Source organism: Salvelinus namaycush, chromosome 1 (assembly GCF_016432855.1).
Source record: "Salvelinus namaycush isolate Seneca chromosome 1, SaNama_1.0, whole genome shotgun sequence".
Lineage (NCBI taxonomy): Eukaryota > Metazoa > Chordata > Actinopteri > Salmoniformes > Salmonidae > Salvelinus > Salvelinus namaycush.
The window spans coordinates 27,397,408-27,420,972 of NC_052307.1; the positions used below are offsets into that span (position 1 = coordinate 27,397,408).

The 23,565-nt window shown below is 41.6% G+C and overlaps 1 protein-coding gene across 2 annotated transcripts in view; it reads left to right on the plus strand.

Moving 5' to 3' along the window:
* Positions 1-17,278: 17,278 nt before the first annotated feature.
* LOC120022958 (huntingtin-interacting protein 1-related protein-like) overlaps positions 17,279-23,565 on the plus strand; it is a 32,716-nt gene continuing 26,429 nt past the window's right edge. Inside the window, exon 1 of one of the 2 annotated variants that reach the window (XM_038967017.1) lies at positions 17,279-17,596. In XM_038967017.1, the coding sequence (XP_038822945.1) occupies positions 17,504-17,596 (93 nt within the window). In that variant the 5' untranslated portion in view covers positions 17,279-17,503. The remainder of the gene's footprint in view (positions 17,597-23,565) is intronic. The other variant, XM_038966946.1, reaches the window with a different exon arrangement.

The following is a 23,565-nucleotide window of genomic DNA, read 5'->3' on the forward strand; positions in this document are numbered from 1 at the left end:
CCAAACTTTATTAAATGGATCAAATCACTATACTCTCATCCAAATGCCATGGTGACTACTAACGGACTGAACTCTGACAGATTCCCTTTGGGACGGGGCACAAGACAAGGGTGCTCGCTGTCCCCCCTGCTCTACTTGTTGGGGGCGGAGCCTCTGGCAGAGTTGATAAGGAGCAATCCAAGTATTATGGGTGTTCCTGCAGGCGGCCTGCAGCACAAGATTTCGCTTTACGCGGATGATGTCTTGCTCTACATATCCAACCCTGAGAAATCCCTTCCTCCCATTTTAGACACAATTGCTCAGTATGGCACGTTTTCAGGTTATAAGATTAATTTTAACAAATCCACTGTCTGCCCTCTCAATATTACACTCACCAGTTCTATGAAGACACTATGCCCATTCCAATGGAAGACACAGGGGTTTCAATACCTTGGGATATTCATAACACCAGATCTGAATAGGCTTTTCAAGGAGAATTATCTTCCACTCCTGGATCGAATCAAGAACAACCTCCAAACCTGGATCTCCCTCCCAATTAGCTTAGTAGGAAGAATTAATGTCATCCGTATGAACATCCTCCCTAGACTGAACTATTTATTTCAGATGCTCCCATGCTATCTCCCAGCTTCCTTTTTCAAAACAATTAACCAAAGCATCACCAAATTTATATGGGGCAATAAAAAACCTAGGATCAAGCTCTCCACTCTATCGAAACCTGAATCTAAGGGTGGTCTTGCCCTTCCCTCCCTTCAATTGTACTACTGGTCTGCCCAAATCCGCAACATGCTAACATGGATCACAAACAGACAAGAGTCAACGTGGATCCAGATAGAAGCCCAATCCTGTGGTTCATTGCCACTAAGCTCAACTATATTAATTAATAACTTTAGTGAAGTGGGCAACATAGCCAAATCATTTGTGATTTACAGCACCCTACGAGCGTGGAGGGACTGTAAGAAATACCTGGGCATCTCCTCCCAAATATGTTCTCACTCGCCTATAGTAGGCAACCCAGACTTGCCAAAAGCCCTGAGGGATGCCAACTTTAATCTTTGGCATACTCTAGGAATCAGGACCTTTTCAGACCTATTTCATCAGAAGACCACTACACTGAAATCCTTTCAAGAGCTCTGCAATGAATTCAATGTGCCAAGATCCCATTTTTTAAAATATCTTCAAATTAGACATGTCATCTCCTCATTTACTTCCAAGAGGAGGTTTAGAACTCAGTTGAATGAAGTTGAAACCCTTCTTGTCACAGCACAATCCATTAAAGGCAAAATATCCTATATCTATAGACTCCTTTCTGAGAAAGGAGGATCCTCCTTTACTCCTTTGAAAATAATATGGGAAAAGGACCTTGGTCTGACTATCAGTGATGAGTTATGGGCGGAGGTTTGCGACAGGGTATACTGCTCCTCTACTAATGTAAAAATGAAAGAATCTAATTACAAATTTTATTACACTCCCCTGAGACTCCATAAAATGAAAACAGACATTTCTCCTAACTGTAAAAGATGTACCTCTGAAAGTGGAACCTATATGCATGTATTTTGGAGCTGTAGAGAGATTGCCAGATTTTGGCAATCTATACATACTGCTGCACAGAAAATACTAGATGTACAGTTTGATATGACCCCGTGTCTCTATCTTCTTAATGCCCAGCAGGACTTTGTTCTTGATCCTGACAGAGAAAATTTGCTCATGACCATTACATACTTTGCTAAGAAATGTATTCTTCTATTGTGGGCCTCTAATACTTCTCCTACATTTAAAATGTGGATTGACCAGATTGTTGACTTTCTCCCTCTTGAAAAGCTCACTTATGACCTCCACAAGAGACAGCCCAAGTTTGATAGACTCTGGTCTCCCCTACTCAACTATATTTCAAATTGGACAGAGTGAATGGGGGAATCAGGGAGATGAGCAGATGCGTGTTGTGTAAGGTGCTGTAAAATCTAAAAACTAATTATTGGCTCGTCATCTCAGCTAAGGCTGGAAATAGCTAATAAGAACCTTGATAGTGCTGCTGCAAGTTCTATAATTTCAATTTTGTTATAATTATTATTTGTGTGTGTGTGTGTGTGTATATGTATATGTGTATGTATGTATATGTATATATATATATATATATATATATATATATATATATATATATATATATATATATAAAACAATTTTGTATTATTATTATTTTTTTTATTTTTTTTAAGTCACATCTGTGAATGTGGAATGTGTTTGGTTGGTTGATTGAAAACTTAATAAAACTTTAAATTGAAAAAAAAAAAAAGATCTAAGCTTCTTTTAAAAGTACAGTCTGGATTGTTTTTTTTGTTGACACTGAGAATTCTCATTCCAGTTCAGTTTGTTGTCCACTATTACACCCAAGTACTTAGAGTCAACACTGCCAATCTCTAAACCATTAATAGAAATGGGATTAAAACATCTTTGTTTTTCCTAAAATCTACCACTAGCTCCTTGGTCTTCAGTACATTCAGGTCCTAGTAATTGGCCTCACACCATTTCACAAAGGACTTGTATCCCTGTAATGAGCATCTCCTCTCATGACACAGCTTACTACTAAAAAATTACTTGTTTCAAAAAATTCTAATAAATAAAAAACGGAAAAGTGGTGCGTGCATATGTATTCACCCCCTTTGCTATAAAGCCCCTAAATAAGATCTGGTGCAACCAATTACCTTCAGAAGTCACATAATTGGTTAAATAAAGACCGCCTGTGTGCAATCTAAGTGTCACATGATCTGTCACATGATCTTAGTATATATGCACCTGTTCTGAAAGGCCCCAGAGTCTGCAACATCACTAAGCAAGGGGTATCACCGAGCAAGCGGCACTATGAAGACCAAGGAGCTCTCCAAACAGGTCAGGGACAAAGTTGTAGAGAAGTACAGATCAGGGTTGTGTTATAAAACATGTCTGAAACTTTGAACATCCCAAGGAGCACCATTAAATCCATTATTAAAAAATGGAAAGAATATGGCACCACAACAAACCTGCCAAGAGAGGGCCGCCCACAAAAACTCACAGATCATGCAAGGAGGGCATTAATCAGAGAGGCAACAAAGAGACCAAAGATAACCCTGAAGGAGATGCAAAGCTCTACAGCGGAGATTGGAGTATCTGTCCATAGGACCACTTTAAGCCGTACGCTCCACAGAGCTGGGCTTTACGGAAGAGTGGCCAGAAAAAAAGCCATTGCTTAAAGAAAAAATAAGCAAACACATTTGGTGTTCGCCAAAAGGCATGTGGAAACATATGGAAGAAGGTACTCTGGTCAGATGAGACTAAAATGTAGCTTTTTGGCCATCAAGGAAAAGGCTATGTCTGGCGCAAACCCAACACCTCTCATCACCTCGAGAACAACATGGTGATGGCAGCATCATGCTGTGGGGATGTTTTTCATCGGCAGGGACTGGGAAACTGGTCAGAATTGAAGGAATGATGGATGGTGCTAAATACAGGGAATATCTTGAGGGAAATCTGTTTCAGTCTTCCAGAGATTTGAGACTAGTCAAAGCCCAAACCTCAATCCAATTGAGAATCTGTGGTATGACTTAAAGATTGCTGTACACCAGCGGAACCCATCCAACTTAAAGGAGCTGGAGCAGTTTTGCCTTGAAGAATGGGCAAAAATCCCAGTGGCTAGATATGCCAAGCTTATAGAGACATACCCCAAGAGACTTGCAGCTGTAATTGCTTTGTAGAGGTGGCTCTACAAAGTATTAACTTTGGGGGGGTGAATAGTTATGCACGCTCAAGTTCTGTTTTTTTGTCTTATTTCTTGTTTGTTTCACAATAAAAAATATTTTGCTTCTTCAAAGTGGTAGGCATGTTGTGTAATCAAATGATACAAACCCCCCAAAATCCATTTGAATTCCAGGTTGTACTTCAACAAAATAGGAAAAATGCCAAGGGGGGTGAATACTTTCGCAAGCCACTGTATCTACCGACCTGGCCGGCCGGACCTACCTTGGGAGGGGGGCTAGGGTGACCACCACATTTAAAATACTAAAATGGGAGACAACAAGATGATTTTGCGGGACAGTGTGGCCTACATCATAATTTTGATTATGACCCATCTCAATTGGGTTGAGGTAGGGTGATTGTGGAGGCCAGGTCATCTGATGCAGCACTCCATCACTCTCCTTCTTGGTCAAATAGCCCTTACACAGCCTGGAGGTGTGTTTGGTCATTGTCCTGTTGAAAAACAAATGATAGTCCCACTAAGCGCAAACCAGATGGGCTGGCGTATCGCTGCAGAATGCTGTGGTAGCCATGCTGGTTTAGTGTGCCTTGAATTCTAATAAATCATCAACAGCATCACCAGCAAAGCACCCCCACACCATCACATCTCCTTCTCCTCCATGCTTAACTGTGGGAACCACACATGCAGAGATCACACGTTCACTTACTCTGCGTTTCACAAAGACACAGCGGTTAGAACCAAAAATCTCAACTTTGGAGGCCTAATGTCCATTGTTCGTGTTTCTTGGCCCAAGCATGTCTCTTCTTATTATTGGTGTCCTTTAGTAGTGGTTTATTTATAGCAATGCGACCATGAAGGCCTGATTCATGCACTCTCCTCTGAACAGTGAAATCTGAGGTGCAGTTAACTCTAATGAAGTTATCCTCTGCAGCCTGCACAAAGAATCTTTCAAAGTTTTTGACATTTTCCATATTGACTGACCTTCATGTCTTAAAGTAATGATGGATAGAGTAAGATGAATGATAGAGTATTTTGGCGCCGGAGAGGATGGCAGATGTTTTTGTTCTTTATTTGCGTTGTTTGTAACTTATTTTTTTACTTATTTCGTACATCGTGTTGCCGCTACCGTCTCTTATGACCAAAAATAACTTCTACACATCAGGACTGCGATTACTCACCACAGACTAGCAGAATCCTTTTTTTCCTTTCACGACTCTGACGAGCCCGACGCGAAGGATACACTGCTTCCTCGGGAACAGGCCCCGATCCCCGTGATCTGCGTGAGGAGGTGGAGAAAGAGAGGCCGAAGGTCGGACTGCCTTCTGAGAATTCATAGGCTATCGAATAAACCCCCATTTCCTTCCATTCTGCTAGCAAACGTGCAATCTTTGGATAATAAAATCAACGAGTTACGCGGAAGATTAAACTACCAATGGGACATTAAAAACTGTAACATCTTATGCTTCACGGAGTTGTGGCTGAACGACGACAACATCAACATACAGCTGGCTGGTTATACGATGTACCGGCAGGATAGAACAACGGCGTCTGGTAAGACAAGGGGCGGCGGTCTATGTATTTTTGTAAACAACAGCTGGTGCACGATATCTAAGGAAGTTTCGAGCTATTGCTCGCCTGAGGTAGAGTATCTCATGATAAGCTGTAGACCACACTACCTACCGAGAGAGTTTTCATCTGTATTCTTTGTAGCTATTTACATATCACCCCAGTCATAGGCTGGCACTAAGACAACATTGAATGAGATGTATTCCGCCCTAAGCAAACAAGAAAACGCTCACCCAGAGGCGGCGCTCCTAGTAGCCGGACACTTTGCAGGGAAACTTAAATCTGTTTAACCAAATTTCTATCAGCATGGTAAATGTGCAGATCAATACAAATGTTGTCAGGGGAAGCAGATGCTAAGCTACAGGACTGTTTTGCTAGCACAGACTGGAATATGTTCCGGGATTCCTCCGATGGCATTGAGGAGTACACAACATCAGTCATTGGCTTCATCAGTAAGTGCATCGATGACGTCATCCCCACAGTGACCGTACGTACATACCCCAACCAGAAGCCATGGATTACAGGCAGCATCCGCACTGAGCTAAAGGTTAGAGCTGCCGCTTTCAAGGAGCGGGACTTATAAGAAAGCTTATAAGAAATCCCGCTATGCCCTCCGACGAACCATCAAACAGGCAAAGCATCAATACAGGACTAAGATTGAATCGTACTACACTGGCTCTGATGCTCGTCGGATGTGGCAGGGCTTGCAAACCATTACAGACTACAAAGGGAAGAACAGCCGAGAGCTGCCCTGTGACACGAGCCTACTAGACGAGCTAAACTACTTCTATGCTCGCTTCGAGCCAAATGACACTGAAACATGCATGAGAGCACCAGCTGTTCCGGAGGACTGTGTGATCACGCTCTCCGCAGCCAATGTGAGTAAGACCTTTAAACAGGTCAACATTCACAAGGCCGCAGGGCCAGACGGATTACCAGGACGTGTACTGCGAGCATGCGCTGACCAACTGGCAAGTGTCTTCACTGAGATTTTCAACCTCTCCTTGTTCAAGTCTGTAATTCCAACATGTTTTAAGCAGGCCACCATAGTCACTGTGCCCAAGAACACTAAGGTAACCGGTCTAAACTACTACCGACCCGTAGCACTCACGTCTGTAGCCATGAAGTGCTTTGAAAGGCTGGTCATGGCCCACATCAACACCATCATCCCAGAAACTCTAGACCCACTCCAATTTGCATACCGCTTTAACAGATCCACAGATGATGCAATCTCTATTGCACTCCATACTGCCCTTTCCCACCTGGACAAAAGGAACACCTATGTGAGAATGCTATTCATTGACTACAGCTCAGCGTTCAACACCATAGTGCCCTCAAAGCTCATCAATAAGCTAATGACCCTAGGACTAAACACCTCCCTCTGCAACTGGATCCTGGACTTCCTGATGGGCCGCCCCCAGGTGGTAAGGGTAGGTAACAACACATCCGCCACGCTAATCCTCAACACAGGGGCCCCTCAGGGGTGTGTGCTCAGTCCCCTCCTGTACTCCCTGTTCACTCATGACTGCAGTCAGGCACGACTCCAACACCATCATTACATTTGCCGATGACACAACAGTGGTTGGCCTGATCACTGACAACGATGAGACAGCCTACAGGGAGGAGGTCAGAGACCTGGCCGTGTGGTGCCAGGACAACAACCTCTCCCTTAACGTGATCAAGACGAAGGAGAGGATTGTGGACTACAGGAAAAAGAGGACCGAGCACATACACATTGTCATCGTCGGTGCTGCAGTGGAGCAGGTTGAGAGCTTCAAGTTCCTTGGTGTCCACATCACCAACAAACTAACATGGTCCAAGCACACCAAGAAAGTTGTGAAGAGGGCACGACAAAACCTCTTCTCTCTCAGGAGACTGAAAATATTTGGCATGGGTCCTCAGCTCCTCAAAAGGTTCTACAGCTGCACCATTGAGAGCATCCCGACTGGTTGCATCACTGCCTGGTATGGCAACTGCTCGGCCTCCGACCGCAAGGCACTACAGAGGGTAGTGCGAACGGACCAGTACATCACTGGGGCCAAGCTTCCTGCCATCCAGGACCTCTATACCCGGCAGTGTCAGAGAAAGGCCCTAAAAAATGTCAAAGACTCCAGCCACCCTAGTCATAGACTGTTTTCTCTGCTACCGCACGGCAAGCGGTACCGGAGTGCCAAGTCTAGGTCCAAGAGGCTTCTAAACAGCTTCTACCCCCAAGCCATAAGACTCCTGAACATCTCGTCAAATGGCTACCCAGACTATTTGCAGTGCCAACCCCCCACCCCCTCTTTACACCACTGCTACTCTCTGTTGTCATCTATGCATAGTCACTTTAATGACTCTACCTACATGTACATACTACCTCAACTAACCGGTGCCCCCGCACATTGACTCTGCATCGGTACCCCCCTGAATATAGTCTCGCTATTGCTATTTTACTGCTGCTCTTTATTTACTTGTTACTTTTATCTCTTGTTCTTATCCGTATTTCTTTGAAACTGCATTGTTGGTTAGGGGCTCGTAAGTAAGCATTTCACTGTAAGGTCTACTACACCTGTTGTATTCGGCGCGTGTGACTAATAGAATTTGATTTGATTTGACTGTCGTTTCTCTTTCTCGCTTATTTGAGCTGTTCTTGCCATAATAAACTCGGCAAAAAAAGAAACGTCCTCTCACTGTCAACTGTGTTTATTTTCAGCAATATTAACATCTGTAAATATTTACATGAACATAACAAGATTCAACAACAGACATAAAATGAACAAGTTCCACAGACATGTGACTAACAGAAATTGAATAATGTGTCCCTGAACAAAGGGGGGGGGGGGGGGTCAAAATCAAAAGTAACAGTCAGTATCTGGTGTGGCCACCAGCTGCATTAAGTCCTGCAGTGCATCTCCTCCTCATGGACTGCACCAGATTTGCTAGTTCTTGCTGTGAGATGTTACCCCACTCTTCCACCAAGGCACCTGCAAGTACCCGGACATTTCTGGGGGGAATGGCCCTAGCCCTCACCCTCCGATCCAACAGGTCACAGACGTGCTCAATGAGATTGAGATCCAGGCTCTTCACTGGCAATGGCAGAACACTGGCATTCCTGTCTTGCAGGAAATCACGCACAGAATGAGCAGTATGGCTGGTGGCATTGTCATACTGGAGGGTCATGTCAGGATGAGCCTGCAGGAAGGGTACCACATGAAGGAGGAGGATGTCTTCCCTGTTACGCACAGCTTTGAGATTGCCTGCAATGACAACAAGCTCAGTCTGATGCTGTGACACACCGCCCCAGACCATGACGGAGCCTCCACTTCCAAATCGATCCCGCTCCAGAGTACAGGCCTCTGTGTAACGCTCATTCCTTCAACGATAAACGTGAATCCGACCATCACCCCTGGTGAGACAAAACCGTGACTCATCAGTGAAGAGCACTGTTTGCCAGTCCTGTCTGGTCCAGCGATGGTGGGTTTGTGCCCATAGGCAACGTTGTTGCCGGTGATGTCTGGTGAGGACCTGCCTTACAACAGGCCTACAAGCCCCCAGTCCAGCCTCTCTGCTTCTCTTTTTTTACCTTTATTTAACTAGGCAGGTCAGTTAAGAACAAATTCTTATTTACAATATTGACTTTTACCAAGTAGGGCTATCTTCTTTTATACCACCCCTGCCTTCTCACAACACAACTGATTGGCTCAAACGCATTAAGAAGGAAAGAAATTCCACAAATTAACTTTTAACATGGAACACCTGTTAATTGAAATACATTCCAGGTGACTACCTCATGAAGCTGGTTGACAGAATGCCAAGAGTGTACAAAGCTGCCATCAAGGCAAAGGGTGGCTACTTTGAAGAATCTCAAATATAAAATATATTTGTTTAACAGATTGTCAGATTTTTATAAAACAGCAAGACTTTGTCTATCGTTTCTGCATCACGCGTGAGGTGTAGGCTAGGTGCCGCTGGAGCAGGGGTGTAGTGCTGCCGGAGCACTACATCCCTCAAATATAAAATATAACACTTTTTTGGTTACTACATGATTCCATATGTGTTATTTCATACACATGCTTGTTCACAGGAGGGTGGTTGGAGAAATAAGTAGAGGAAGTGGGAAGTGGGAAGGACCATCTGCTCTCCTTTTCAGAAATCCTGACAACCGTAGGGCTCTCCAGAGGGTGGTGTGGTCAGCCCAACGCTTCACTGGGGGCACACTGTCTGACCTCCAGGACATCTACAGCATCCAGTGTCACAGAAAGGCCAAGAAGATCATCAAGGACCTCAGCCACCCGAGCCACGGCCTGTTCACCCCGCTACCATCTAGAAGGCAGAGACAGTGCAGGTGCATCAAAGCTGTGGACCGAGAGACTGAAATACAGCTTCTACCTCCAGGCCATCAGACTGTTAAATAGTCACCATTAGCCGGCCTTGGCCCAGTACCCTGCCCTGAACCTTAGTCACTGTTACTAGCCGGCTATCACCCGGTATTCTACCCCACAGACTACTGCACTATATACATAGTCATTGAACACTGGTAACTTTAATAATGTTTACATACTGTTTTACCCACTTCATATTTATATACTGTATTTTATTTGAGGCTAATCCTATATAACTACAGCTGTACACACCTTTTCTATTCAAATACTGTCCATACTGCCTATTTCACACCATTATATATATTTATATTCAATACATTTCGTAATTGTTATTAGAATTTTTTATTTGTGTATTGTTAGGTATTACTGCACTGTTAGAGCCAGAAACATAAGCATTTCATTGCACCTGCGATAACATCAGCAAAATATTTGTACACAACCAATAAAATGTGTTTTGATTTTGATTATCTTTGTGTCTTTACATAAGCACTTCTGTTGGCTATGTGTATCACTATGTCTATACAATTCATCCCCATGAGCAAATTGAGCTCTAATTTCTGTGGTATAAATTACCCTGTTACTGTATTTGGAATTACAAGTCATTGTCGATGTAATCTACTAGCAATATTTTAAAAATGTGTGATTTGTGACCCATTTCCAAAGATTAAGCTTACAGTTTTTAATTGGAAGTTGAGGTCAGACAAGTTTCTTGAGGGTTGGCAGAGCCTCAGGCTTTCATGCTTGCATTTTTGTGCTCTAGCCTTTCTGGGCCTTTTCCTTTCACATAGCCATAGCAGTGGAACTGACAATGCCAGTGATGAGGTTGGGCGGTTTGAAGCCATAGCTAACCAGGGCAGGAGAGGAATGTGAGAGAGCCAGTTTGTCCTGTGGTGCAAGCAAACCTTTGCTCTCTTCTCTGTGCTCCTGAAGTCGCCAAATCTTTCCTGTTTCACACACCTGCATACCTGACTCCGGAGCGTTATAGTTGCTGCTCCACACGGTGCCATGAACAGGAAATTCAGGTCCTGCAACCATGATGTTTAAATAGCAGATAGACTAAGTATGGAATGGAAAACAACAAAAAGGAATGATTACATTCTCTGTCACCTTCACCCTGAAACATCTCAATCTCCCCATCAAGGTACTAATCCACTGTTCAAATAAAATAAAACATGATCGCAGTGCTCTTTCCAGGGATGATCTGTGATTACTTAGTGACAGATTTGAATAATATGTCTCATAAACAATTTTAAAACACTGCTCTGTGTGAGGTGAAGGAAAAAAGTACTCCCTCATATCCCCAATTTGGTATTTCAAAATGCTTAAAGTCATCATTTGCATTCTTCCACCACGTCAAGTAGGGTCAGTGAGATCTCCAGGTGCACCTGTCTGTATTACAACATCTCAAAGAATTTTGTCAAATAGTGAAGCAAGATATTACCTAGTGCAGGGATGGGCAACTGGCGGATCAATTTCCAAAAACATACTGTTGACTTTGGGCAATTTCTAAATGCATCAGCAGTTTTGCTCTTGCTATGTCAGTCACCGACAGTCACTCAATTAACCCATGTCAGCTAACCTTTTTTAGATTGATAATTTATTCTAGCGACCAGTTATCTAAACTTGTAGTAATCGTAGTGTCACGATGTTTGTCTGAGGAAGAAGGAGTAGACCAAAGCGCAGCACGTGTTCATGATGTTTATTAATAACCTTAACACTGGGGGAAGAAAAAAAAAAAAAAAAAAAAAACTGCAACAGTTCTGTCAGGTACTCACACAAAACAGAAAACAACTACCCACAAAACCAACATGGTAAATGGCAACCTAAATAGGCTCCCCAATCAGAGACAACGAGAAACAGCTGTCTCTGATTGGGAACCAATTCAGGCCACCATAAACCTACAATCCCCTAGACCATACCAAATCCCCATTATCGACTATTATCATCAGATATCATATATAAAAAAAAAAACATTTCTCTCCATTCTATGGCAAAATGTGTAGAATTCCAGGAAGTTAGCAGTAAAAATGCAAATTTTTCTCCCCACTGCATGGCAAAATGAGAAGAATTGCATGAAATGAGTTATAAAATTGCAAAATATTCTCTCTGCCCATAGCAAAATGTGTAGAATTTCAGCAAACTTGCTTTATAACTGCAACATTTTCTCTACGCCCCATGGCAAAATGTGTAGAATTGCAGGAAATGCACTTTAAAACCTACATTTTTTCTATCTGCTGTCAAGAGGAGGCCACTAAAATGTTTTGCTCGCAAGGTGGGGTGCCCAACAAAATTTTGCTTAGGGCCCCCAAAAGGCTAGGGCTGGTTCTGACTGCAAGTGTGGGTATGGATGTTGGTACGTAGACCCTTGAGCCACTGCGGCCCTTCAAGATGAGTTCAGATTTTTTGTGCCCCCCACCCCCATTAAAGTTGCCCACCCCTGACCTAGTGGCATCTCACCATTAGCTTTCAAAAACACTGATGATACGGTCATGATGCTCCAAACTATCTTGTTACACCTGTAGCTCCCATAGGCAGCTCCTCCATACAGTGAGTGCACCCTACCAGCTGCCACTGTCTGAGCATGTGTCCAGTGGCAGCTGGATCACTGCACTTCTGCAGCACACGCCAAAACAAAACAAGCTCTTATATGCTTTCAGAGGAGCAAGCCTTCAGTCCTTTTAATTTCTCCAAAAAAGGTGTCAACTATAACTGGCAATTATCCTACTGTCCAAATCATACTATACAGGATGACACTATACATTTCTAGAATGGTTAATATTCAGCATTGAATAACCTTCTCCTATGGTGTCCATCAAATAATTTTCATTCCCTTCTGTTTCCCCTATTGTTTATTACAATATCTCCCCCACTACAAACAAAGTGACAGTACATTTTCTGGTGTTTGGCTTTTTTGATCAAACTGAACTTCGTAATCTTTGTTAGCCTCTTTTTATAAAGCTGTTTTTTAATCTAAGTTTGGTGGATGTTGTTTTCTATTACATAATTGCGTACTTTTTATTAAGTATTAAGGCCTACTGTTATGCATATTCATTTTCTCAAACATGTCACTGAATGCATTGTCCTAATGTAGGCCTAATCCTTTACATCTGCTTCTCTCTGGGTTTAATCTAAGATTACTTTTCTGATACATCCATTCCCTGTTTTAATCCTGTTGACCTAAAAGCAGGCAATGATTTCCACAAGTGCCTCCCTTTTTTTCACAGAGAAAATAGTATTCTTAGCTTAAGGGTAAAGTAGTACTCGAGTTTGAGAATAAAAGAAGGACAAAATCAGCAAAATAACACTTGACTATTTTACTTTTATGCTCACTTGATCTAACTTAGCCTTTTATGGGTACAGTAGTTGCTGGTCATTCCTCGCTTGCAGTGATGAGGGTGCTGTTAAATTTGATCCCACAATAAAAACAGCAGACAGGCTGTTTTCAAACAATGGGATGAGAGGTGGCCTATCCACATAATATGCTGCTGTGCACTCACAGAACAGGCCTACAAGGGTAGACTATAGGCTATGATTAGCAAATGAAGTACATAACTGCGTCAGATGGGTTGAATTAGCTTTTGCAGTGATGTGGCCATGCCTGAAAAGAGTTGGTGGCTGCATGGCAAGCCTACTTGGCTCTATTCTAAGCACCTACATTAGCCCATTGCATCGTGTGAGGCCAAAAAGCATTTTATTAGGTCATATTGGCCATTATCCAACCTGCATGTCCCCTCCTTTGTGGTTATTATGATAATACAGGCCAAAGCACAGAATCAGAATGACATACTCTCTGACAGTGATAAATGGACAGCACTGTAGTGGTGGAGAAAAATCTATTTCTTAAAAAATATATACGGTCATGATGCTCCAAATGATCTTTGGAGCATCGTACTACCGGTCAAAAGTTTTAGAACACCTACTCATTTAAAGATTTTTTTTTTTTGGACCATTTTCTACATTGTTGATTAATAGTGAAGACATCAAAACTATGAAATAACACATATGGAATCATGTAGTAACCAAAAAAGCGTTAAACAAATCAAAATATAATTTATATTTGAGATTCTTCAAAGTAGCCACCCTTTGCCTTGACGACAGCTTTGCACACTCTGGCATTCTCTCAACCAGCTTCATGAGGTAGTCACCTGGAATGCATTACAATTAACAGGTGTGCCTTGTTAAAAGTTCATTTGTGAAATTTCTTTCCTTCTTATTGCGTTTGAGCCAATCAGTTGTGTTGTGACAAGGTAGGGGAGGTATACAGAAGATAGCCCTATTTGGTAAAAGACCAAGTCCATATTATGGCAAGATCAACTCAAATAAGTAAAGAGAAATGACAGTCCATCATTTCTTTACGACATGAAGGTCAGTCAATCCAGAAAATTTCAAGAACTTTGAAAGTTTCTTCTAGTGCAGTCGCAGAAACCATCAAGCGCAATGATGAAACTGGCTCTCATGAGGACCACCACAGGAAAGGAAGACTCAAGAGTTACCTCTGCTGCAGAGGATAAGTTCATTAGAGTTAACAGCCTCAGAAATTGCTGCCCAAATAAATGCTTCATAGAGCTCAAGTAACAGACACATCTCAACATCAACTGTTCAGAGAAACTGCGGGAATCAGGCCTTCATGGTCGAATTGCTGCAAAGAACCGACTACTAAAGGACACCAATAATAAGAAGAGACTTGCTTGGGCCAAGAAATACGAGCAATGGACATTAGACCAGTGGAAATCTGTCCTTTGGCTGATGAGTCCAAATTTGAGATTTTTGGTTCTAACCGCTGTGTCTGTGTGAGAGTAGGTGAATGGATTATCTCCACGTGTGGTTCCCACCCAAAAACCTTGGAATGAGTAGGTGTTCTAAAAACTTTTGACCAGTAGTGTATATATATATACATTATATACTGTATATTTTTTGTATATGTTTTTTCAAGATGAGTGATGAGAAGAGAATCGTCCAGCCCATTGGGTATCTCACTACACCACCCATATCTCATGTCTTGAAACATGCAGACAGATAGATTAAAATAAAATGTATTTCATAATACTTCTGACAGCCAACTTTCTAGCTCAACCCCAAACTTCCGGACTTCATAGCATTCCCAGAAAGCATGGATCAGTGAGTCATTATTAGTTTTACACTTAAGACATGACTCTGCCATTGTGCTGTAGAATTTGTGAATTTTGAATTGTATAATACATTCTATACATTAGTCTATACTGGATTAAGCATATGTGTTTGTTAACTCTAATTTCATTAGTTATGCTTCAACTTTCCTTCAATCTTGTGCCAACATCAGTTATTTTTAAGAATTAGTTCCAATAGTTTATATTTTTTTCTAGAGTTTGTCAGTTTGATAGGCTCCCTGCAAGGTTATCTTCCCTCTCAAATGAACATAATTTTCTGACTCAAATAAGATCTCTCTCTGGGAGGAGAGCGAGAAAGTGTGAGAGAGAGAGAGAGAGAGAGATGGATGTCAACAGACCACCTACCTACTACCCTGAGACAAGGCTGAGTATAGCCCACGAAGATCTCCTCCACCGCATGAGTCCAAGAGGGCGCAAGACCGGACAGGAAGATCAGGTCAGTAACTCAACCCACTCTTCGTCACTCCAGTGCCTTGCCGTTCACGTTCGCACCCCTGGGCCAGACTACACTCAATCATAGAACCTACTGAAGAGATGAGTCTTCAGTAAAGAAATAATGGTCAAGACCGAGTCTGCGGCTCTTGCATTGATAGGCAGACAATTCCATAAAATTGGGCTCTAGGAGAAAGGCCTGCCTTCAGCTGTTTGCTTAGAAATTCTAAGGACCATAAGGAGGCCTGCGTCTTGAGACCGTAGCATATGTGTAGGTATGTACGGCAGGACCAACATGGAGAGATAGGTAGGAGCAAGCCCACGTAATGCTTTGTAGGTTAGCAGTAAAACCTTGAAATCAGCCTTAGCCTTCATAGGAAGCCAGAAGATAGCACTGGAGTAATATGATAAAATTATATTACTAGCAGCCGTATTTAGCACTAAGTGAAGTTTATTTAGTGCTTTATCCAGGTAGCCGGAAAGTAGAGCATTGCAGTAGTCTAAGTGTCAAAAGCATGGATTAGCTTTTCTGCAATTTTTTTTGACAATGTTACGAAGATGGAAAAAATATGAAAATATACTTGATATGTTCGTCAAAAGAGAGATCAGGGTCCAGAATAACGCCGAGGTCCTTCACAGTTTTATTTGAGATGACTGTCCAACCATCAAGATTAATTGTCAGATCAAACAGCAGATCTCTTTGTTTCTTTGGACCTAGAACTAGCATCTCTGTTTTGTTCGAGTTTAAAAGTAAAACATCTGCCGTCATCCACTTCCTTATGTCTGAAACACAGGCTTCGATGGTAGGCAATTTTGGGGCATCACCATGTTTCATCTAAATGTACAGCTGTGTGTCGTCCACATAGCAGTGAAAGTTGACATTGTGTTTCCGAATGACATCCCCAAGAGGTAGAATATATAGTGAAAACAATAGTGGTCCTAAAACGGAACCTTGAGGAACACTGAAACTTACCATTGATTTGTCAGAGGACAAACCATCCACGGAGACAAACTGATATCTTTCTGACAGATAAGATCTTTAAATAGTCCTGCAGGGCGAGCCTTTTAAAGGGGCAATCTGGGATTCAAACAATAACAAAGCGCCTTCGCCGTCACCTTATTTTGTTAAACAGCTGAGGAATGGGGTAGGAGAAATGTAACCACTCTCAAATATATAGATGCAAGGACTCTCACATATGGATGCAATTACTGACCATCCAGATCAAAATTATAGTTTTAAACATGTTTTGAAACTATACAGTGTTTGTTTACAATGACATTGTTTACAAATAACGGAGTAAAACAAGCTTATATTTTGAGTTCTGATGGGGTAAGACCATTGCTCATGAGGCATTTATTCAAGAATCAATAGCTATATATTAATAATAAGTCCAAAAATGGATGTACAAATCCCAGATTGCCCCATTAATGGAATGAATTGAATTAATGAATTTATTAAATCTGATGTCAACCTGATGTCATCCAACAGGCACCAACACACATCAACAAAACTCCAATCCATTAATACACACATGCACACTCACACGTGTGATTGACGATAATATATACATAAGGTTATCCTTGAAAGTTGGAGGGCATGATGCAAAGTGCACATTGGATTCATGTGATACAGATCATCTAAACGTATCTCATAATAATGACTTACTATCTCATAATTATAACTTACTACCTCATAATTATAACTTACAATCTCATAATTATGACTTACTATCTCATAATTATGACTTACTATCTCATAACGCGTATTCAGATTTTTTTTTGTTGGGGGGGGTAGCGGGAAAGGGCTTCCATGGGGCTGCTGATAAAACGCCAGCTATATCATCACAACAGCTCTGTAGTCTTATAATAACATTTCAGTTGTGAGGTGAAGAAAAATAAACCCGTGCCATTTTAATAGCCTACTTCATGAGTGACGTAAACGGTCTCCCTGTAGCATGGGCTCCCCCCGTGATTCTATGTGCGAACTACTGTGGTATCCTCCGTAGACGACGATCCCCACGTAAAAAGAAACGTTACATTCATTTCGCTTCTACCTCATCTGGTTAAGGTTGCTGCCTCCAAATGTCACTCGCGGACGTCTAACGCCTGGAACCAGTTGTTTGTGCATTGCTTCTACCAAAAACTTGAAGGAGATAAATACTTTCACTGGTTTTATAACCGAACATTTTCCTCGAGTGGGAATTTGTTACAAACACTCCATATGTCGAATATCCTTTAAGAGTTTAACCGGCTTCCAAGACGCGAGGATGAATTCCATACGACGGGTGCCTTCAAGGGTGAAAACCAAAATGACCGAAACCAATTTAGGTGCGGAGAGGGAACATTTTGACAAGCAGCAGGTAAATATGAATAACCTTGTGATGGTGGATGCATTTGCCCAGCTCAGCTGTTTGTTTTGGCGCTTTTCGACAAACCAGTGTTTGAAATAGCATGTGAGGTCTTTAATTTCTCCAATGTTAATTTTATTTGCGCACAGGCAGGGTAGCGTGTTTCCCAAAACAGCGCTTGTGAACTGTATAACTGTAATATGATGCTCGAGAACGTTTTGATGCAAAATCTGCACCTGGTCCATCACACGAGTTGCTATTTTGGTAGGCCAGTGGCACCCCGCGTGGCGAATCATTATTCCCAACATAATTGAACGTTCTGTATGCCATTCAAGCAGCTGGTAGTGGTTGCTTGTGATGAATAATTGAGGTTGAGATGTAGGCCTAATTCCTTTACATTGATCAGCCATGTCGCTATCGCAAAAATATATACGTCTCACTGTCCAGACATTTTAACTGTATCATCATTACCATCATCCAGAATTGATAGCCTAATCATCTATTTCCAAATAATTTATTAGGAAATTACACGATGTCGTGTTAATGACATCGTCAGTAGTAGACCTTTTTTTGTTGAAGTATTTTAGAATTTGTATTTGCTTTTATTTTCTTCAGTGTGATTTACTTACTATCAGGGATCTGATTGGCAATACAGTGTCTGCCTCTCAAGGAAGTCTTGGCTCTCAATACAAGGCCTATCATGTTAAGCTAATCATTCTTGTTTGGCTACCTTGTCCTGACTTTCCCCTTGCTCTTTTTCCTAAATCCGTTAATTGAGACTGTGGCGGCAGACCCAGAGCTATCCTTTATAGAGTGTATTGAAATAGTAGTGCAAACTAACTTTAGAAACAACTTCCTGTGGATGGTTCGCCGCATGGCAAATGCATCACCGAAGTTGAAATAACGTTGTAACCTGCTGGACTGCTCCATCTGGAATGACTGGACGTCCAGCAAATGCAAAACGGCAACAGTCTGTGTGACCCTGGCAAGAGAAATCTCTGCCATCTCCTTGTGCCTTTGTTACAGTACCTCATTTGAATATATTGGATTGATTTGCTGCAAAAATACAGAACCTATTAGTGTTGTCACACTTCCAGTATCAGAATACTAGGAAGTAAGGAAGCAAAGGAAACAACATGAAGCGGACAAAGTTTGAGGAAAACAGTTCTAATGTTGGAAAAAACAGCCTTATGTTGTGACACAGGGTCACATTTGTTTATTTTGCAAGCTAATGTACAATAATTTACAAAGTATGTTTTAAAGAACCGTAGAGTTTAGTCTGCTTTGTTTTCTTTTTTGCCAAGGAAAATCTGGTTTCATAGTATCGCAATACTGGTTTCATGACAACACTAGAACCTATAGGCACACAAGGTCAGCCAGACAAAGTTAGGCAGTGATGATACTGAATCAATGAGGAAGAGAAAATACATTCCTTTGGCCTGCTAGATGGAAGGAGAGGGAGATTGTGTGGTCCCTTTGACTGCATTGTTGACTGGATGTTTAAATTTGTCAAAGATTAGCACATCAGATCATGTAAGAGGCGCAGTCACATGCCCTTGGCACGTCTCTGTTCAGCGCTGCCATAGACATGAGATCCTGACATGTTACACCCAAACAGTGACTGGCTTTAGGTCTAGCCATTAGTCAGTAGGGCCCTATGAAATCCATTATTTCTTTTCCAAATTTTGTTTTTTCCATTTAAATTCTTTCTGTGTTTTACGATTAATGCTAATTTTATCATCAGAAAGCGTGTCTAATAATGTGAATGAATAAAACGTTAACAATTTAATAAAATATAACCGTACAATTGTAATGATGCAACACAACATTGCACTATTTTTTTTATCAAAGCAAGTGCTTCAATACAGAGTTCTACTAAGTGTCTCATTATAAATGAAAAAAAGTTATGCAAGAATCTAGGCAACAATGCAGCAAGCAATAAGCAAAACCTAGAGTTATACTTATGTAAAAAAACTAAACTTTGCATATTGTTTTTTGTCAAATAAAGTGCTTCACATAAGTGTTTCATTATAAATACATTTAAAAAAAGATTCATGCAAGAATCTAGGCAATAATGCAGCAATAGGCAAAACCTATGGAACTAACTTATGAGCTCCTATGTCTGCCCATTGTAAGTTTTCCATTTATCACAGACATCTCCATTGAAGTACATGATTGTCAGCCTCTTTGTGTTGAGCTCGGTGAGTGCCTCTCGCTTGTCTGTGAGTAGAGTCTTGTATTTGCTGAAACTCCTCTCACAGTCGACTGAGCTGACTGGGAAGTAGATGTAGGGCACTGCCACGTCTGCAACTCTTGGGAATCTCGCACTCAGGCCCCTCCAGTAATCCGAAAGCTCCAAAGCAGGTGAGGGCTCCCTGGACACAGTGCTGATAGGCAATCCATTCTTCACTGAGCTCTGTTGATGGGCTTGCCATGGGTTTCACTTGTGTGCAGGCTTCAATCTGCTTTTCCATGGCTGGAGCCTGCCTAGGATCGAACACCGTAGCCAGCCTGTAGACCTCTCTGGCTGGATGTGTAGAATGCATCATGGAGCGGTCTTGGCGCCATACCCACATGTTTTTGCAGTTCCATTCACTAGGTAAGAGCCCAGATCCTTTGACATTTGTATGCAGACACTGCTGTGGGAAGGTGGGTTCCTTCCAGGATTGACAGGGCTGTCATCAGTTTGGAGCAGCCCTCCGAGATAAAGGTTAGCTTAACAGTGAGGGCCTGCACATTCTCCTCTGTTTTCAGCTGGCTGAGGATATTTGTGACTGCCTGGGTTGATTACTTTTCTGCCAACAAACTCTCTGTACAGATGAACATGCTCTGCATGGTACTTCACTGCCTCTAACCAGCTATTTAATCTGGAGCTCACTGCTTCAGGAGGAGCCTTGGCCTGCACAAACTCCTTCATAATGAGGAAGCTCACCTGTCTTCTCTTTGTGGCAGGCTTCTTGAAGAAGACAGATCTCATCCATGTCACAAGTGATGCAACTTCAGAAAAGTATTTGCAGTGCTGCCAGGTCTCACCCTCCAGATTGATGACATGGTAGAGACAGGTTATATGGACACTGTTGGGCATCACTCCTTTCAGAACCTCCTTGTATGCCTTCAGTCAGTAGGAGGCATTATCTGTGACCACTGCCCAGGCATCATTCAGGTTCAGATGGTTGCTGTGGAGGGAGGCTAGTACAGCTGGGAAAACGTGGAGTAGTTTCATCTGTCCAATGAAAATGAAATCTACCAGAAAGTACTGGTTTTCAACATTGCAATGAAAGATAATTTGTTTTTCCTTATGTTTCAACTAAGTGTTCTTTAAATTTAAGTCTAAACGCAATATAGATACAGCGATAGTTGGCTAGATGGAGAGGCAGACAGCTGCTGACATTATGCATCGTTATATTTCACCACAATAGCTCGTCGTTTGGAATTTCACAATTTGCATGCGGACAATTCACATTGGAGTTCCAAATTGGTAACGAAATTACAAAAAATCAGTAATGGAATTACTGCAACTGAATTGGCTACAATGGGGAAATCATAATATTCACAATCCACAGTTGGGTCACTGTTTTCGTTTTCTTTTGTCTGGTGGTCAAAACGAGTTTTAAAACAGTCTGACTCTGGACATCTCACACACACACAAGCCCCCTCTTTCCATTTACTGTAACCAGTTTCTTGCTGTTTAAGTACTTACCTAGATGACTAACTTACCTCAGTTTGACCTGTTGCTTTTAAGTGCAACGCATCCTTGTTGCCAGTGTACAATTCCCTGGGTTGTCCAAGCATCTACGGGAAAATGAAGAAGCCAGGGGAGCTATGGTGGGGGTGGTTTGGTAAGGGTTATTATTATTATTTACAGCTGACATCATCAATTTTGGGTGGCACAGCATAGAGTTAGACACTTAGGGGAGTGAAAGCGCAAACATCCGGTAGCATAGTCATGGTGCTGACACACAGGGCTAATGTGAACATTTTTGAGAGGTGGAGGAGGAGACTGGAATGACTGTAGTACCATTTTAAAGTGACACTGCAGTGGTAGTAGACTTCTGCCTCCCTTGAGTGGGTGTGGGCAAGACGGATCGCTTGGGATGTTTGGGTTCTATCAGAATCTCACAGGCTTGTTGTCCAGAAGAGGAAGTGTGTGTCTCCAGCACAGAACACTCCCCTTTATATCCAACCATTGTAGGATGGTTTGAAGCAATGGCAAGTCCTTGTTGCGTCACCTACAGTGCATTCGGAAAGTATTCAGACCCTTTGACTTTTTCCACATTTGTTACATTATAGCATTATTCTAAAATTGATTATATCTTTTTTCCCCTCATCAATCTACACATAATACCCCATAATGACAAAGCGAAAAACAGGTTTTTAGAAATTTTGGCAAATGTATTAAAAATAAACAGATACCTTATTTACATACAGTACCAGTCAAAAGTTTGGACACCTACTCATTCCAGGGTTTTACTTTATTTTTTACTATTTTCTACATTGTAGAATAATAGTGAAGACATCACAACTATGAAATAACACACGGAATCATGTAGTAACCAAAAAAGTGTTAAACAAATCTATATATATTTATTTGAGATTCTTCAAAGTAGCCACCCTTTGCCTTCATGACAGCTTTGCACACTCTTGGCATTCTCTCAACCAGCTTCATGAGGTAGTCACCTGGAATGCATTTCAATTAACAGGTGTGCCTTGTTAAAAGTTAATTTGTGGAATTTCTTTCCTTAGCCTCTCTGGGGTAGGTGGGACGCAATCGTCCCACCTGGCCAATAGCCAGGGAAAATACAGAGCGCCATATTCAAATAAAATGATATAAAATCAAGCTTTCATTAAATCACACATGTAAGATACCAAATTAAAGCTACACTCGTTGTGAATCCAGCCAACATGTCAGATTTCAAAAAGGCTTTTCGGCGAAAGCATAAGATGCTATTATCTGATGATAGCACAACAGTAAACAAAGAGAGTAGCATATTTCAACACTGCAGGCACGACACAAAACGCAAAAATAAAAATATAATTCATGCCTTACCTTTGACGAAATTCTTTTGTTGCCACTCCAATATGTCCCATAAACATCACAAATGGTCCTTTTATTCGATTAATTCCGTCGATATATATCCAAAATGTCAATTTATTTGGCGCGTTTCATCCAGAAAAACACAGCTTCCAACTTGCGCAACGTCACTACAAAATATATCAAAAGTTACATGTAAACTTTACCAAAACATTTCAAACTACTTTTGTAATACAACGTTAGGTATTTTTAAACGTTAATAATCGATCAATTTGAAGACGGGATGATCTGTATTCAATACAAAAAGAAAACAAACTGACGCAACTTTTTTGGTAATGTGCCTCTCTCAAACAATTTACTTCAAGTGAACCTTGTTTACGATGGCCGTACTATTTCATCACACAAAGGAATAACCTCAAACAATTTCCAAAGACTGGTGACATCCAGTGGAAGCGGTAGGAACTGCAAACAAGTCCCTTAAATCTGGTGTCCCAATGAAAACTCATTGAAAAGAGTGACCCCCCCCCCAAAAAAAATTCTGAACGGTTTGTCCTCGGTTTTGCCTGCTACATAAGTTCTGTAATACTTACAGACATCATTCAAACAGTTTTAGAAACGTCAGTGTTTTCTATCCAAATCTACTAATAATATGCATATCTTATATTCTGGGGAGGAGTAGCAGGCAGTTGAATTTGGGCATGCTATTTATCCAAAAGTGAAAATGCTGCCCCCTACCCCGAAGAAGTTAATGCGTTTGAGCTAGTCAGTTGTGTTGTGACATGGTAGGGGTGGTATACAGAAAATAGTCCATATTATGGCAAGAACAGCTCAAATTAGCAAATAGAAACGACAGGCCATTACGTTAATGCGGGAAATGTCAAGAACTTTGTTTCTTCAAGTGCAGTTGCAAAAACCATCAAGCGCTGTGATGAAACTGGCTCTCATGAGG